Raw genomic sequence first — 18,529 nt, 5'->3', positions numbered from 1 at the left:
CAAGAGATGGAGGGTGCTGTCCATTTGAAGGCTGGATAGAGACTGGCCACAGAAGGGAAAAGAGACGGATTTCAGCAGCAGAGGGGGCTTCTGTGGAAAAGCGTCATCTGTCCCCATGGTACGAGCACACCACTCACTTCTCAGCGGAATCTCTGGGGGAGATTATCTCATTTGGGAAACAGCACATCCCCAGTCCACACCCACTGCTGCTCCTGGCAGGGAGCGGCTCCGAGCACGCCAGCGATTTGAGGCAAGGCCTGTGTCATGGAGCTGCAGTCACAGTGTCCACCTTTCCCCGGGAGGAGGAGCCCTAGATAGGGATGTGCTCGCATGTCCTCCCGAATGTTAAGCGTGTGAAAAAGAACACACCAGGAAGCAGAGAGCTTACGTGTGTCATGAGGGGCTGGGAGCCAGCACTAGGTGATTTCCAGGGTCCGCTTCAGCTGAGAGTCTTGAAGATTCAGCAGGCCTTCATGTGGATGCTCAGAAAGAGTGAAGCAGGTGCTGCCTGCCGCCAGGGCTGAGCTTATCCGATGAACTTGATATTCATCCAAGAAGGGCCTAAGCATCCCTCTATGCAGGGCAGCCTGCCATTCACCCACCGTCCTCTGTCAATCCCACCTCCCCTCTCAGCCGGGTCCTGGCACGTCCTCATCACACACACTGGGTGCCTGCAACCTTGGAGTACCCTGGCCTTGGCCTGCCTCCCTCCCTCCTACTTTAGTCTTGTCATCTCATCAAAAGCCTTACCTGTTATCTGTCCCATCCCCTCAATGTCCTGTTCTATGGTAGATAAACTAATGCTTGTTAACGAGTGACTGACCACAACAGCCTCCCCTCAGCCATCGGAAGCATTTGCAGCTGTATATGAGGAAGAATTCTCCAAATCAGAAACAACCAATCAACCAGGGGCTGGGCAGCCTGTGGAGGAGTGAGGGTCCCTTCGCTGGGGTTGCGGAGGAGACCAAATGCCGATAGGGCAGGTGGCATGCGGGCTGAAACAGAGACCTTCACAGAAGCATCCGGAGACAGGGAGACAGAGAACGAGCAAGGGCTGGTGAAAGCCTCGGCTGCCCTTTGTATCTTTTTCTGAGAAATCAGGAGTTTGCCAATGGTCTGGTTAAGCAGATGTCAAGCTCAAGGAAAACAGGACTAAAGCTTTAAAGCAGCGAACAGCCCATTGAGGTGGACTGTAATTAACACTGTTTTTCCTCCGAGCCCTGGACAGCCATCTCATGCCTTCAGAGAGTACATGGATCATCTCCTTCAAGAACAAAGGTCATGGCGAGGCACGGTGGCTCATGCCTGTAATCCTAGCACTTTGGGAGGCCGGGACAGCAGATTGCCTGAGCCCAGGAGTTCGAGACTAGCCTGGGCAACACGGTGAAACCCTGTCTCTGCTAAAATACAAAAAATTATCCAGGCATGGTGGCGGGCGCCTGTAATCCCAGCTACTCGGGAGGCTGAGGTGGGAGAATTGCTTGAACCCAGTAGGTGGAGCTTGCAGTGAGCTGAGATCATGCCACTGCACTCCAGCCTGGGCAACAGAGAGAGACTCTGTCTCCATAAAAAAAAAAAAAAAAAAAAAAAAAAAAAAAAAAAAAAAGAACAAGGGTCACGGTTTTATGAAAACTAGTGTATTTTTTCTGTCTTACATCATTTATCATTTTCTCTGTGTAGGAAAAGTGATCAAAATGGACCTCCTCTTTTTCTTTTCTTTTTTTTTTTATTTTTTTGAGACGAAGTCTTGCTCTTTCTGAGCGAGCGTGTGGGACCTTGGCCTCAACGTGGCCCGAGTTCCTGAGGACCCCATATTTCACCCTACCGAGCCCAGGCCTGCCCTTTGAGCTCCACAATCAATTTCCTGGCTGCTTATAGAACATTTCACTTGGATGTCTCATAGCATCTCACATTTCATATGCTGGAAAAGGAACCCAGGTTTTCGCTTCCAAAATGGTTTTTCTCCCCATTGCAGGAAATGGCATTACCACCCACCAGATGGCTCAAGCCAGAAGCTTGGAAATCATTCCTTATGATTTTCCTTCACTTCCCTTCAGCAAATCCTGCAGGTTCTAGCCCTCAGTTTCTCTCCAATGTGCCCATTCCTCTCTGTCTCTTTTGCCATACTTGGACTAAGCCACCCTCTTCATTTTGTATCTGGACTTGTACTGGAGTGTTCCAACTGGTCCCTTATTCCAATTTTGCCCAGCTTCAAGCTATGCTCTTCACAGCAGCCACAGTGATCTTTTCAACAGTGTCAACTAGATCCTGGCTCTGCTTAGCCCCCGAGAGTCCCTCCATTGCATTTAGAATAGATTCTAGACCCTTCCCAGGGCCCAGCAGGCCCTGCGGATTTGCCTTCTCACTTACTACCTTCCAGCCTCATCATCTTCCTCTCTGTTCCTCAGATACACCAAGCTCTTTCCCACGTTGAGGTCTTTGCACTTGCAGTCCCCTTTGTCTGGGACATTCTTCCCCAAGAACTTCGCTCACCTGACTCCTTCTCAACCTCCAGTTTTAATGCCATGGCCTCTGAGAAAGGAGAATCCATTGCTATGGAGAATCTGTTCTTCTCCCTCACAGCATCTTCTTTATGTGTTTTGCAATTAAAAATAATTACAGGTGTTATGAGGGCTGTTTGCCTGCTTGGACACTGTATCCTCTCCCAATGGAGTTTAAGTTTCACAAAGGAAGGGACCAATGTATGCTGGAGTCTGCATACAAGAATTGATTGTGTGCAATCTTCCCATTCAGTGATGTTATGCTGGTAAATTGAAACTGACCATGGTAGGAGGATTTACATCATGGTAATTGGCAAATATTACAAATAAGAATGATAGGAACTCTTTCCATCCCATCCTAAGAGCCAGAATCAGTGTGTCTGTCTCCCCACTTTATCCTTAGCATCTAGAACAATGCCTAGCTCACAATAGGTGATCTATACACATTTGTTAAATGAGAAGGAACAAATGAATAGAAATATTCAGGCTTCTAAGACCCTAACCTGCCAATAAGGGGTTAAAGGGGAAAGTGATAGAGCCTCAGGGAGGGAAGGAACTTAGAGTACTGGATTTGGCTTCAGAAGTCCTGGTTCTATTGCCAGTATGGTTTCTAAATTGCTTTGCAACTTTGGACCAGTTTCTTACCTCACATGGCCCTCAGTTGCCTTATCTGTGAAAGGCACACACAGGACTAGATGATTTCAGTCCCTGTGTAGGATTTTTAAAAGCACATTTATGTACACCTTTACCACTTTCTTTACCCCCTCCACCCCCTTCCTGAGGTCACTTTTACTACACAACTGCAGAGGATGCTGTTTACATTGCAGTGATGCAAATCATGTAGCGCACAGCCAGTACAGCTGTACGTGGCGGCCCTGCCCACACTGATTCTGGCTTCAGGCCATTTCAAATGGAGCTGAATTGGACTGTGAGTCCCTCCCTTTCCTGGCATACTAACCATCTCAAAGAGCTCAGACAGTTTGGTTTTGGTTTTCCAGCTCCTAAGCTTGTCTCCTGCTTGTCATGGGTGTGTGGATCAAGAGCCCTGTGCATGTGGGATGTGCCCCAGCCCAGAGTGTTTGGGCAAAATAAGAGCAAGACAAGGCTCAGGATATGCAATTTGTGGCAGGGTTTTCCCTCAGACGAGAGGAAGTAGGGTGAAGAGGACCCAGAGAACTACTGGGCCAGTCTGCCCTGCTCTTTGAATGCAAACTAAAAAAAGGAATTGTGGGGGCCCTTCCCTTCTAAGCCTGCCGGGCCCGCCCTCCAGTGGATATACCCACACCCATCCGAAAAGTTCTCTGGCTGCATGGAATTTAACATAGATCCACCAGATGCCATTGTCTAGGCTTGGTGGGGATGGCGGACTTTGGGGAGTGCAAGTGTTTTTGTTCTCTGAGGGTTATGCAGAGGTCTTTTTGGTTTTCAGTACAAGCCAATTTTTCATGGTTGCAAAACCATTTCAAATGTCTACTGCTACTTTTAGGTCCTTAAAGGAGTCAAGGGCTCATGACTCCATCTGCCTTTGCTAGAAAATGAAGGACTACCATGCAAAGTGGTGAGCCCCCCTCACTGGAGGGATGCAAGCCTGGGGTGGCCATTTGTTTGGGATGTTTAGGCTCTGTTAAGGGCCCTCCCAGGCAGACACTTGGTGCTGAGGCCTCTCAAGGAATTCCTGAGGCCCAGGACCCCTCATGAACTTGTGGATGAGGAAGGACCAGCCATGCACTGAGTGTACCCATTGTTTCAAAATAGAGTCCCTGTTGTCAACTTCTTTCTCCTGTTACATCTGGATTTACAATCAGGATCGAGGTTCTGGCTCAGGAAATGTTCATGGCAGCATGGAAGCATAGCCCCTAAAGGGCTTTTAGAAACATGAAGGCCCAACGTTTATATTAGAAGTGATCGAATGGAAGTCTTAAGAGGTTTGGATGCTGGCTCTCTTGTTTAGCAGCAGATGTATGACCTTGGGCAAGACATTTGACCTCTCAGAATTGCAGTCTCTGGAGTCAGACTGCCTGGCTTCAAACGCCAGGCTGTGACTTTATCATCTGGGTGATCTTGGCTAAGTTACTTAACTTCTATGTTAGCTAGTATTACTGTTGCCATTAACGTTTATTGAACACCTCATCCCTGCCAGACATTTTGTTTGCTTTTGGGCATTATTTCTCATTTTTATATTAATCCTACAAGGTAAGCATTATGATTTTTGTTATACATTCTATAATTTTTGTTATACATTCTATATATTGTTATAATTTTTGTTATACATACTCTAAAGAGAGGAAGTGAGTTACCCAAGGTCACGTACTTAAGTGTTGAGACCAGTGTTGAAACCTTATGTCAGTGGAACCGGCTCCTAATATGGACTTTGCTAAGTTCAGACTCAGTCTCTCCGCCTGTGCAATGGGTTTCGTGTCATCTCCCAAGCCACCAGGGCAGATTCTGGTTTGGTGGTTCCCAGGGATTGGACTGTAATCTGGGGTCTATGTTCAGCTCCCACCATCTTCTCTGGGCACTCCCAGCTCCTTCTTGGGTGCTAAACAACATGGCCACATTCTGTGGCATATGGATGATGTCTGAATCACTACCCTTTTGTGGGAAATTAGGCATTTTAAATTCCTGCTGCATGCCCCCCGCCCCTTGTTTCCTAGGAAGTCCCATTATATAACTAGGTTTACACTGTGTAAAAACAAGGCCATTCCCCTGTCTCCTTGTGTCATCTCAGAGCCATAGTAAATAGTGATGGGGCCAGCTGGGCCGACCTGGACTGCCTGCTGTGAGCCAATTTACTCCTTTCTAAGGTTCTCCTCCCTTCCAGGACCCTTCCTCCCTTCAGCAACCTTCCTTGCCCTGCCCATTTGTAAGTGATGATCAATGGCCACCAACCTCTTCTTTTCTGGAAAGAAAGCCTTTGATAACAAGTGGCCGGGGAAACATCAGGAATGAATGTGTACCCACCTAGTGGCCTGGGGTCATAAGAAGGGTGACTGGCTTATCTAAAAGGGGTAATTGATTAGTAAATGGGATTTCTAGCAACTGTGACAGGCTGGCGGGGAGATTTTAACTGACTGATTGATTCATTCTTGAACTATTTATCACTTGTGTACTCTGGCCAAGTATTGCTCTAGGCCCTGGAATGCATAAGGAAACTCAACAGATAAAAATCCTTGTTCTCAGGAAGATTACATTCCATTGAAGCAGGCAATATACAACATGAATAAATAAAACAGGTAATAATGTGAGATAGTATTAAAAGCCTCGGAGGCCGAGGCCGGGCGCCGTGGCTCACGCCTGTAATCCCAGCACTTTGGGAGGCCGAGGCGGGTGAATCACGAGGTCAGGAGATCGAGACCATCCTGGCGAACACGGTGAAACCCCGTCTCTACTAAAAATACAAAAAAAATTAGCCGGGCGTGGTGGCAGGCGCCTGTAGTCCCAGCTTCTAGGGAGGCTGAGGCAGGAGAATGGCGTGACCCCGGAAGGTGGCGGAGCTTGCAGTGAGCGGAGATCGCGCCAGTGCACTCCAGCCTGGGCAACAGAGCGAGACTCTGTCTCAAAAAAAAAAAAAAAAAAAAGCCTTGGAGAGACTAAAGCAGGGAAGGGTATAGGAGGGGAGCTTATGGCACGCAGGACGGTTGAATTTTAGGTAGGAGCCCCAGGTAAGGCCTCAATGGGAGAAGCATGTTGGAGTAAATACCTGCAGGAAGTGAGAGAGGTTCTCGGGGAAGAGCATTTGAGGCAGAAGAAACAGCAAGTGCAAAGTCTAAGGTGCCTGGTGTGTTTCACGAACAGCCCGGAGGGCCTGGGGGTGGAGCGGAATGAGCCAGCGGGGAAGGCACAGAGGATGAAGTCAGAAAGGCGGGGGAACCAGATCGCGCGGGACCTCTTACTCACAGTAAGCGGGGAGCCCTGGAGGGTTTGGAGCAGAGCTGGGACATGACATGATGTGATCTGCATGCTGGTGGCAGCCCTCTGGCTGCTGGGTGGGAGATCCTCAAGGTACAAGGGCAGATGCAAGGAGGCCAGTGAGGGGGGCTGTCGCCACAGGCCATGGGAGCTTTTCTGTCCCCTTACCCCTCATGTAACCTGACTCCTGGCCTTCCTCTTTTGGGCTGAGCAGAGTGGGGAAGACGGATGGGAGATCAGAGCCTTCACGCAAGGGAGATGTGGGGCCAGCCTGGGTGGGGGTGGCGGTGAGGAGCTGGGTTTCAGATGGGCTAGAATGCAGACAGATCCATGCTGAAAAGAGAGGACATTATGTAGCCCAGAAATATGTACAATTATTATTAGGTGTTTATTAAAAATTTTTCAAAAGAGAGTTAAGAGCAGTGATACTCTCAGTGGCAACTGGGACATGTTCAGGACGATGGCAGGGACTGCTGGTGAGCCTGCCGGTGCCTTTGCCCCTGGCTGGCCTCACCGTCAGCAGCAAGCACATTCCACAGCTGATGTTTGGCTTGTGGTCTGGCCTGGCCCTCTGGTTGGTTTCTTCTGCTCTAAGAGGCTTTTAAAGTCAGAATTTGAGTTCTCTTTAAGTTTGGCGCATGAATCACTGCTTCTGGGCCTGGAAAGGGGTGGAGGGACAGAGGCTCCGTGCTGCGGGGCGCTGTCTCTCACTCAGGCTCGCACCACTGAGGCACGTCTGTGTGAAAGCTCCCAGTCAAACCACTCCAAGTCCGACTACTCACTGGCATGCTCCCAAGCAACATTCCCCCCTGCCTGAGGGCCACCTCCACCTGCCCACGAGCACTACAAAGTCATCGTTCAGGCCTGACTCAACTTCCCCTGTAAAACCTCTCGTCCTCTCACACCTCTCTTCAGGTTGGTGACACCGCCCTTGGTCTCCCAGACACCTTTCCTTTTCTGGTGGCCGGGCCCTGTTAAATTCTATCCCCCTGGGTTCACTCCTTTTGCATTTCACCACCTCACTTCACTCTGGCGTCCCCTTGCTGGGTCGCTGCAGTAGCCATCTTATCATTCCACCTGCTCCCCATCGTAGCCCTGCTGTATCCAGCCTCCCCCTCCCACCTGAGGAAGCTCCTCCAAGCACAGATAGAACATGTCACTGCTCTCCCTCAGAAACCTTCCATGGCTCCCATCTGCTAAACCCAAATGCCTTAGTTGGCTTTCGGTTTCCTCTCAGTGACCTCAGCCTACTGTTCTGTTCTTGCCGTTCCTCACAGCACACACTCCAGCATCCTGCCAACCAAACCTCAGGCAGTTTGCCCACATGAACTCTCTACCTAACCCTCTTGCTGCCAGACCCAGTCCTTCTTACATTTACAAACAATCTCTCTCCACCTCTCAAATCCCAGATTCCCTTATCTTTAGCTGTCTCGTAGTCATTACTTCCTCCCTTGCATTGTAGTTATTTATCCAAAAATCTCTCTCCTGCTAAACCATAAGCTCCTTGAAAGGCAGGAGTTATCTCTTCTCATCTTTTATCCCCCAGAGCACCTCCCAGGGCCTGACTCGCAAAGGCTATTGTGCTATCACCTCCTGGAGTGCATGTGCAAAGAAATTTAAGACATCTACCCTGCCCTTAAATAACTTTCCGTTTACTTGGACAGAGAGTTCTTTTGTTCATTCAACACATCTTAATTGAGTGCCTGCTATGTCTGGCGCTGTGCAAGACCTGGGGGTACAGCGGCTGATTAGAGATATGGTCCCTGTTCTCCCGGTGCTCCCTCTGCAGCAGGGGAGATGTGCAGTCAGCTGGAATACTGTGTGGTGGGGGAAGTACAGGATACCTTGGAATCACACAAGTGGGGCCCCACTTGACTGATTGAGGGGGTCAGGGGAGGTTTTCAGGAGGAAGTGGTGACCAAGCAGAGACCTGAAGAATAAGTGGGGGGCAGCCAGGAGAAATGAGGGGGAGGGTAGAATCAGACATAGGCAACAACAGGAGTGAAGGCCAGGGACAGTTCAGTGTGTTTAAGAAACTAAGAAGCTCGGTTTCATTGGGGCTGCTGTTGGGGTGTGCACGTATGGCTCTGTTAGAGGTGAGTCCTGAGTGCAGGCCATTCCTACCTGGTCTGGTTGGCTCTGTCAAAGAGTCTGGACTCAAGCCAATGGTAGTAGAGAGCCCCTGAGGATTTAGGGAGGAAAGGAAGACAACTCCGTTTGTTTTTGAGCCTCACTTTGACGGCTGTGGAGAAAGCTCTGGATGAATGGGGGCAAGAGGGACAATGAAACCTGAGCTGGGGACCTCAGGGAGGTCCTGGAGTCCCCCTGCTCAGCCCACCCCCAGGCCAGCCTCCTTCTTGCTGGCGGACTATTCCTTCCTCACCCAGCCTGGGCTTGTCGTTGCTGGTGTCCCATCCCGAGTCAGGTGATTCCTTCGCCTGAACCCTCACTTCGACTTCAGCAGAGCCCAAGATCACGGGGTTGGAATGACCCTAATGGACTTCGATCAACCCCTGCCAACACCTCCCAGAACCCCCCGCCCCAGTGCTGGTGCATCTGTCTGTGGACAGCTCTGAGTGGCATCCTCAGCCAAATCAATCTATCTGTAGCTCTTCTTTGGTTTTCCTGGTCTCCCCCTTGGGACCACACAGGCATCAAGTAGCTTATGCCTTGTAGGGGACACAGAGAGTATCTCCAATGAATCACTTCCCACCTACCAACTCCAATCTGCAAAGTCCACCTTGCGCTCAGCTTCTCAAACTCTCAAGCTGTGTCTCCAACCCAACCCAGCTGTGAAGCCTGTAGCACTGCAGGCTGGGCAGTTCCAGCAGGACTGAGAGCCAGGAGAACTGAGAACTGGTTAAATCTTGGCTTTACCACTGGTGTTGTGTGACCCCAGGCAAGTCATTTCCCTTCCCTGGAGAGTGTTTGGTTTTTTTTTTTTTTTTTTGCTTGACTGGGGACTGGGTTTACATTATACCAGTGATCCTCCATCTTGGATGCCCATTAGAGTTATTGGACAGCTTCAAAAAGTGTCCCTGCTGGCCCCAATGTGGAGAGTGATGATGGGTTCTGGGGTGGGGCTGGCACAACAGTTTTCTTCTACATCGTTGTTCTCACACTCACCCAGGATGAAGGACCACTGGATCTGCTGGTCCCTGCCTTCCCTCCTAGCACTGACTCTCTACAATTCCATGCCAGAATGAGATGGGAGGCCCATGTGAGCAGGTGAACAGGAGTCACCCCTTATTTAGAAGTGCTGACCCTGGAGGACCATGCCCATATAAATACTTGGGGCTGCCGAAAGGCCAGGAATTTTAAGTACCAGCTTCTCAAGTCTGCCAAGGTGGAAACTCCAGAACCCAATGTTGAGGATGCAGAGATCCCCTGAAAAGGTTCCCAAAGAAGTCTTGGGGCAATAACTGGAGGCAGAATCATCTTAATTCCATGGCTTAAAAATGACCTCACGGCCCCGGCGTATGCCTTTAGAACTGCTCCACGGACACCCCTGCCCTCCATGTGCATCAGTGTTTGGAATGAGCCCTGCAGTCTGTGGGATCTATGGGGTGCCTTCTGCATGTTCCTTGAGGCAGAGACTGCGCTTTATCTAATTTGGAATTCCCACAACTTGGAGGTGCCTGGGGCTTAGTGGGTGCTCAGTACATGCTGGTGAAATGGACAGGCCACTCAGTTTTTTTCATCTGTAAAGTGGTATCATGGTGTCTTCCTTGCCAAACAACAGGCCCATGGGGAGAGCCATGTAAGCAGGGCTGGTTTGATGAGCGCTTGGCCTGTACAGTGGCTGAGGGCCTCGTGTTCACAAAGGCCCTGCACTTGGTGAATGCTCTGCTGTGGCCATCTAGAAATTCGTAATAATTTTAGAACAAGGGGTCTCACATTTTCATTTTGCACTGGGTCCTTCAGATGAAGTAACTGCTCCTGCATGTGTCATATGTGGTTTGAATAAACCCAGAGAACCCTGTCTACAAACTATTGATGGGACTTTATTATGGCCACCGATCTCTGAATGTAGGTGGCTTTGAGTGCCAGGGAGAGAGCAATTCCAGGAGATGGAGAGGGAGTGGAGACTGCTTTGTGCCTTTCTGCCTGGAGGAAGTGGGGGCAAGGGCTTCAGTTTCTCTATCCATCCAATGAACAGACCTGTCTCAGCAGGACCTCTGGCCTCACCTGGCCTGGCCTGACTGACAGAAGGAATGTTGGGAGTGCTCTTTGCAGAGCTACACCCACTTGCCCATTCCACAATTTTTCCATGGCCTTCCTGAGGCCCAGTCCTCTCATCTTCAGGGAAGAAATGGGTCCTAAAAATCCGCAGGGTCAGGATTTCTGGTTGTCTGGCCTAGCTGAGTGATGCTGCTGGGGGAAGAAAGCTGTCAGCACCAGCTGCGCAGGCAGGAGCCCCTTCTCTGTGTCATTCTGTTTGGAATCCCGGAGTGCATTGCTATAGCAACTTGCCTAATTCACCCCACATGCCACGTGGAAAAACCTCTGCCCGCTTTAGAGCTGCATCACCCAAGCCACAAGCTGGTTTCTTCTACACTGTAGAATGAGGCTGCCCATCAGCAACAAGGGCTGGGGTAGGACGTATCTGACCAGTGATGGAGTAGGCGGCTGAGTGGTTGGACTACACCAGGTAGGTCTTCCAGCCTCACCTGTTTCATCTGCTGGCTGGCCCTTGTGCCTGACATCCTACCATTAGTCCCTTATTCCTTGGGCTAAAGGCACAGCCAGTTGAAATGGAAATCCCTCTGGGTAGAACATATCACGTTGTCATCACTTATTAGTGCGGTTCAACATGAGTTAACTCATTAGGCCTGAAGCTCAAAGAAGGTTCTGATTAGCGGAATGGGAGCAGGTGGGGCAGGCAGGAGAAGGTCGCCAAACCTTGACCCTGAGAATGGGCTGGAATGACAGCCCCTGGGAAGTCAGTGTTCCAGAGTATTGGGCACCTGGGGGCAGGTGGCAGAGCCCGGTGGGCCCTGAGCCGGGTGGGGAGAGGGGAGGGGGAGAGACGTTCTCACATAATAAGTCATCATAGGAGGACCACTTCTACCAAGCCAGCATCTTGTTGGAGGAGTCACTGTCTAGCTGGGCCTAGAAACTGGTGCCCCTGCGGGGGTGGCTGTTTGCATACTGATCTCAATTCCCCAACAATTCCCCAATTCCTCAGTTCCTCAGCTATTGAAGACAGCTCCTTCAACAAGGACAACTTGCTGTCTTTCTGTGCTCTCAAGGTCCATTTCCTGAAGAGAGTATGGTGCATGGATTAAAAGCAATGGCCCTTGTAATCCCAGCACTTTGGGAGGCCAAGGCAGGCAGATCACCTGAAGTCGGGAGTTCAAGACCAGCCTGGTCAACATAGTGAAAACCTGTCTCTCCTAAAAATACAAAAATTAGCTGGGAATGGTAGCACAGACCTGTAATCCCAACTACTCAGGAGGCTGAGGCAGAAGAATCACTTGAACCTGGGAGGTGGAGGTTGCAATGAGCTGAGATCATACCACTGCACTCCAGCCTGGGTGACAGAACAAGATTGTCTCAAAAAAAAAAAAAAAAAAAAGGCAGTGGCCTTGGGATCAGAAAAATCCCGACAATGCCTCTTAGTCTATCGACATGACCTTGGATAAGCCATTTAACTTTCTATGTGTAACCCGGTAGTGGAATGGCAGAATTGTAGTAGTGACTTCGTGCAACTGTAGCAAGGCCTTACTGAGATGTGAGAAGGTGCTTGACACAGTGCCTGGCATCAATCAAATATTAAATGATGGGAAGAGTAATAATGCTTCTGTTAGCTGGGGGCTTATTGGGTGCCAGACACTGTTCTCAGCACTTGACACAAATGAATTGCATATGGACCATTTAACCTGATTGTTGTCCTATGAAGTTGTTATTCTGCCCATTTTACAGTTGAGAAAAATGAGGCCTGGGGGGCTTATCCAGAGTCACCCAGGTAGAAAGGATTTGCATCCGGGCAGTCTGGGTCCTAAGCCCACACACATGCTGATTATTCCTGCTGCCTGGTGAGTGCTTCAGTGAAGGAGGAAGTGAGAAACAGCAGGGAGGGGGTTTGGCCTCACTGACTTTTTCCTCCAGGTGGGATTTCACAAGTCTTGTGACTCAGGTCTTAAGTATATAGTAGGAAAACTCTCCATGGAATTTTTTTGCAGCTCACTTATTTTAGATTTACAAGATGACCAACATCAGTCTCTTCCTCTCCTTCTCCTGTCAGTGGTAACAAACTTAATGGGCATTTGATGAAGAATTCACACAGTTAGTATCTGCATGATGGGGTTGTGGAGGGTCACCCTTGGACCACAGCTCCTATAGAAAGCACTCCGTGCTGAAGATGTGTGGGTGTCTTTGGAGCTCACGACTGCTTAGGGAAAAGTTCCAAATGGCTATGAATCCTTGATGGTAGCCTACAGTTGGTGGGGAGTGGGTGGGCAGGGAAGGGGACCTCAGTGATGAGGATTAGCAGACATACCATTTTTGAACCGTATTAGAGGATTTTTAAGGCTCATTTTGCAGCTGATCTTCCCTGAGTCAGCCAGAGCCCATCATTGCCTGGGGAGGGTTATGATGGATCCTAGAACAATGTTCAACTCTGACTCCCAAAGTAAGCTCTGGAAGCCCATGATGAGACAATAACACCCAAAGTCAGGCACTGTGGAGAAGAAACAGGGGCTTTTAAAATTCCCCAAACTCCCTTCCACATAGCAAGAGCCAAGCCAGCTCAGCTTAGAACATAGTTTTATCCTAAGTGATAGGAGCTGGGGGTGTTGGTGGAAGGGAGGGAGAGTGGAAGGGAAGGTCCCTGCTGTTAAAAGAAGGAAGAGCTCCCCACTACAGGAGGGTAGAAAAAGAGGTTCAGAGAGGGCAAGATTGAGAGGTAAGATACTGTCTGAGTTCTTCCAGGGCTCACAGCCTTGTGTGGATGGGCTGGGAATGGTGGGACGAGTGTGGAGATAGACATCCCATCTCTAGGGGTCCACTATGGGTAGAGCTGGGGGCATGGTGAGTAAGTAGGAAAAGAATGAGACTCCAGGGCCTGCTTGTGATATGGAAAGATCCAGAAGCTCCTCAGCTAATGATAGCTGAGGGGCTTGGCTGACAAGTTCCCAGCAGGTGGGCAATGGGGTGGCGAAGTGACAAACTTCCCCTTCTTCCCTGCTTTCCACTGGGAAGGAGAGGCTGGGAGCAGGTCTTGGACCTCTGTAGCCTTTGTACACCCGTGGTGTCTAGCACTGTGCTTTTCCACAGGATACTTTCTGTTGGGTAGGACCTCCACCCACAAGGGCCGTGTTGCATAGTATAGGCCTTCTCCACTTCCACACCACAATACATCCACATCAAGAGCATACTGACTTCAAGACAGCCCCAGTGGCAAACAAAGAAAACAGCAACCCTGAGTTCTTATTATGATCAAGAGTTTGGGCCAAAGCTTTGGGGAAGGGACTAGGAAAGTCTTAACTTATTTGGGGCCCCAGCATGTATATCTCCTCTGATTCTTCAATGCACTTCCTCTAAACTTCTCTTGCAAACGTGAGTTTGAAAATTCTATCTCTGTGTCCTTAGATCCTGAAGAGTCAAAACCTTGAGTGCTGCTGCTGCTGATGATGTTGGAGAAGAAAGACAACCTCCTTGAGTGCTTAATACATGCCTAGCACTTTCTAAGCATTAATCTTTGTGAAAACTCTAAGTTCTATTATTACCCCCACTTTGTAGGTGAGAAAACTGAGGCACAGAGCCATGGAGTAACTTGCCAAGGGCACAGAGCCCTAACCGGTAGGGCGTAGGCCAATCCCAGGCGGTGAAACTCCAGGGCCTCCACCCTTACACTGTGTCTGATCTCCCTTTGTGTCTTTATGGAGCCTGGCAGATAACAGGTGCTCAGCAAAGATTATGCTTCTAAGAATCATCACCCTTACTACAGATAGGTTATGACTGTAAAGCTCTGGTCAGTTGATCTCCTCTCTCTTTGGACTTGATTACTTCTTTTTTTAAGACTTTCCTGATAGTTTTGTCTACCCCATCACGCTGTCCAGCCTGCAGCAGGAGCTCTGGGAGCTCTGGGAGAGTAGACGCTCTGAGGTCTCACTCTCAACGTGGCCTCTGACAGATTCCCTGCCCAGACAAACTGCCATCACCAGTAGACAAGCTTCCCGGTAATCCTCACATTGAATCCATGCAATGCACGGATGAGAGATCAACATCAGTCCTGTCCTGGAGCCTGAGGAATGAACCCAGTGATCCCTGAGACACTTCTAGTCTTCAAAGTCCACACTGACCAGAGTGGTTTAAAAATATTCATCATCTTCTTTAATTAGTCTCAGAAAATAACACTCCAAAATACGAACATTCTCACTTTAAGGCCCATGCACACTCTACACACTTTTTCAGGGCCCAGTTGAAATGGTATCTCCTCCTCCAGGAAGACTTCCTTGCTTAATCTGGCTGAAATTGAACTTGTCTTGTTTGAACACCCAGCCCTTCGTTTCCCCATGCCTTTCACGCCCTGGTGCCTCTGTTTAGCTTTCCCTGGCCTTGGCTTGTTCTCAGTTACAGGCAAGACCCAGATTGCACACATGCTTGGGCCCCACCCCCAGCTCGTTGCAAGCAGATGTCGTTGTTCCAACACTGATTGATATGTTTAATGAATCCCATATTTCAAGAACGCAACTGACCAGACGTAACTCAGGAGTAGTTTTTGCCATATAAGCAGAGCTCTGAGTCACAAATCCTGTGTCTTCAGAGGTCCTTTAATATCCTTGTTCTTCGCCCCCTCCTCCTTGAGTAGCAACAACATTAACAACCATTGATTAAAGCCTACTGTGCACCCAGCCCTGTGTTAAGGTCCTTTCTTACAGTGCCTTACTGCATCCTGACAACTTGACTGACAAGGAATTTGTGTCTCCATTCCTCACATATGGAGACCTGTTGGAAAGGTTGCATTACCAGTCCGATATTGAACAGCTAGCAGGATGTAGAGCCAGAAGTGGAAGCCAGGTCTGATTCCAAAGCCATTGCTCTTAGCTTCCTGAGGTCCAGGCTGTCCTTAGCCCCTAAGGCAGCCACTCCTTCCCAAGGTTCTGATGGAGCCACCTATCTGGAGTCACACAGGACCGCCTCTCTTTTCTTGTGGCTGGATCTCTTTTCTTGTGGCTGGATCTCGAGTGATATGAGGACGGCTCCTGGAGACGATTCTCCCCTCCTGTCTAAATGCACCTAAATGGGCTTGGCCTCCTCAGCAGCTGGCTTCTAGATGCATGTTGGCCTGGTGGCAGTTCTTCCCCTGCCCTCCATTCCAAGCCCCCACAGCTCAATGCATCCATGATTGTTTTAAACTGTGACTCTAGGAGTCCACTATCAGAGGCCCATTCAACCATGGGCCCTCTGAGAAGCTCCTCTGCAGACCGACAGGAGGGCGGACTTGCTTTGCGTGGTACCCGGGGACTGGGGCAAACAGCTGCGGGATGGGGGTCTCCACCTGAGCTCCCTGAGGGCACCTCTCCCACTACCACAGCATCTGACCCCCACTACTGGCCCCAGCTCGGGCCTGGAGCCCACGCAGAAGGGAAGGCAAGGTCGAGCGCCCACGCCCGCCCGGCCAGTAACCTAGGCGCTGGCCCTTGCTGGAGCACTGGGCCGCCTTCCACAGAATAGCATCACTGGCGGCCGCCCCCGTGGAGGGTGGAGCCGGGGCGTCGGGCGTGTGACCGCCGGGGCCGGGGTACCCTAGGGAGGAGAGCCCAGGGCTGGCCTCCCGCTCCCGGCCGTGTGCCCCTCGGGCCGGAGGTTCCTGCCGCGCCCAGACACCTGGAGTGCATTAGGCGGCGGCGCGCGTCTAGGCGACGGCGGCTTTCCCCAGATTATTGAATAATTGCATAATTCCGAGCGCGGGTTGGGAGGCGATGCCGGGTCCCTACCCCGGGTGTCAGGTAACGTTTCCCGGGGTCCTACGTTGCGTGGCTGCGTCCCGCAGCTGCTGGCCGGGCCTACAGGGGCTAGCCCCCGCCTACCGGCCATAGCCCAAGGGCTTTGCTCTGTCTTTGGCCGGAGGGACTCTGGGCAGCCCTCATCCCCACCCCTCAGCCCTCCGGGGCCGCCGCGCCAGCTCTCCAAACTTTGAGATGCTTCCCCGAAGCCAGGGAGGGCAGCTGGGGCACACTCTCTCGGCGCTGTCCCCTTCCCCAGCCGGGGCCGCGCGCCCTCGGCGCTCCCGGGACACCCGAGTGCCACTGGCAGCCGTGCGGGAACCCCGGGGTGGGCCTTGGAGGCACCCAAGGCGCCCAGGAGGGCCACCAGCTCTGGGCGCTTTTCAACTCAAGCCGCTTCAACTCTTCCCAAGCACACCAGAGTCCCAGTTCTCAACAGCCTCCGCGCACCTCCCTCTTTTGCGAAACTTGACGGAACCGCTAGACTGGGGCCAGTCCCTGGGGGACCCACGTCCCCAAGAGCAGCCAAGGTCTGACCCTGGGAGGAGCGTCGCGTCCCGATCCTGGCCGCTGGATCCAAGCCCCGAGGGCCCAGGGAGGGACTCCGAGAGGCAAGGGGAGGCAGAGGGTGGGCACGTACCTGGCCACAGGCTGAGGGCCCAGGCCACCACCAGGCCCCTGGGCAGGTCCATGGCCCGCGGTGCGGCGGCGGGGTCCGGTGTGCAGCGGCGGCGGGGGGCGGCGAGCCAGAGCGGCAGCCTCCTCGGCGCGGCGCCTGCAGCCTGCACTGCGCGGGGCGCCGGGCTCCCTGACAGCAGCGGCTCATTCAGAGGAAGTGGGAGGGCTCGAGCGGCGGGGAGGGGCGCCGGACACCACTCCGGCTCGGGCTCTGGGCCACCTGGGCAGGCGGCGTGCTGCCTCAACGCGCCTCCACAGCGCTCTTTCTCCGCCAACCCTACGTCAGCCTCTGGAGAAAACTCCAGAGAACCGCTCCTGGGAACCCCCTCACCAATGTAGCACCGCACGGCCTCAGTCAGATTCTGTTCCGGAAAAGCGGTTTCTATTCCCATTTCCCAGTAAGAAGACATTCACAAAACTCAGAGGGTACCCAAGTTGACTCAGAAACACCTGCTGGAACTCAGGTCTCCCTTGGCCAAGTGAGTGGATGTCCCTCAAAGATCCATTCTGAGACATCCCCGTGTCTCCCCGCACCCTGAGGCTTGAATTGTAGAGGCTACAGTGTTTCTTCTGACCCTGGAATACATGCAGATTCGTCTCCACTGCCACTCCCCAAGCCTCCACACCTGAGGCATTCCAAAGCACCCAGGGACACCGTGCACCCCCTCTTACCCGAACATGAAGCTCTTCTTTGGAACCCTGCCACCTTCTTTCCCCTTCTAATCACTGACAGTTAAATTCAATGCACATTTATCTCAAGAGCTTTAAATCCAGGCCGTGGACCTCCACCGCGCGTGTGGAGGCTGGCTTTTCCAGCAATGGAGTAAGCCAAGGCAGAGGGTAAGATGGCCAGGATGCAGGGAAAGCCACAGCACAGCGCCCTTTCCCCACTTTCTCCGGAAAGGCTTCCTGCACCCCCTCTTCCCGTCCCCACCAGGTAGGGGCCCAGACACATGCTGATATTCCCCAGCCCATTCTCCCTCATTTCTCTTCATTGTGCTTAGCAGAGGAGCTAGACATCAATTGGTATGATTATTTGACTAACTTTTCTCTCCTGTGCAGACTGAAAGCACCAACAGGGTAGAAATCTCTGGTTCACAACGGAGTACTAAGCCCCCAACACCCAAGAACAAAGTAGGTGGGTGGGTGGATGGATGGGTGAGTACAGGTGGTGTGTGGGTGCACAGAGGATAGAGTGTTCTATCTGGGAGGTATTGGAAGGGCTTCCCAGAGGAGATGATGTTCAGACAGGGCCCCTGAAGATGAGCTGGAGTTTGAGAAGACCCAGGTTAACATAAGAGAAGTGGGCATTGTGCTCATCTCCCAACCTCACTCTCTTTCGGGTGGCTATCTGGGTTTTACTTCAGTATCTTCACCTCTCCCATTCAGCCACAGCCTTGGGGAAGGTGATTCTGTCCCTGTTGTGTGTGTGTGTGTGTGTGTGTGTGTGTGTGTGTAGGGAGGCATGCGGTTCAGGCTGAAATGAAT

The 18,529-nt window shown here is 51.4% G+C and overlaps 1 protein-coding gene across 1 annotated transcript in view; it reads right to left on the bottom strand.

The window, feature by feature from the left end:
- ITGA11 (integrin, alpha 11) overlaps positions 1-17,374 on the bottom strand; it is a 131,976-nt gene extending 114,602 nt beyond the window's left edge. Inside the window, exon 1 of the mRNA XM_011940337.1 lies at positions 17,004-17,374. Within this exon, the coding sequence (XP_011795727.1) occupies positions 17,004-17,055 (52 nt within the window). The 5' untranslated portion in view covers positions 17,056-17,374. The remainder of the gene's footprint in view (positions 1-17,003) is intronic.
- Between the last annotated feature and the right edge of the window lie 1,155 nt (positions 17,375-18,529).

This window comes from Colobus angolensis, unplaced genomic scaffold, assembly GCF_000951035.1.
Source record: "Colobus angolensis palliatus isolate OR3802 unplaced genomic scaffold, Cang.pa_1.0 Scaffold19, whole genome shotgun sequence".
NCBI lineage: Eukaryota > Metazoa > Chordata > Mammalia > Primates > Cercopithecidae > Colobus > Colobus angolensis.
Note: the sequence above shows the minus strand (reverse complement) of the source record. Positions and strands in the feature narration are given on the sequence as shown.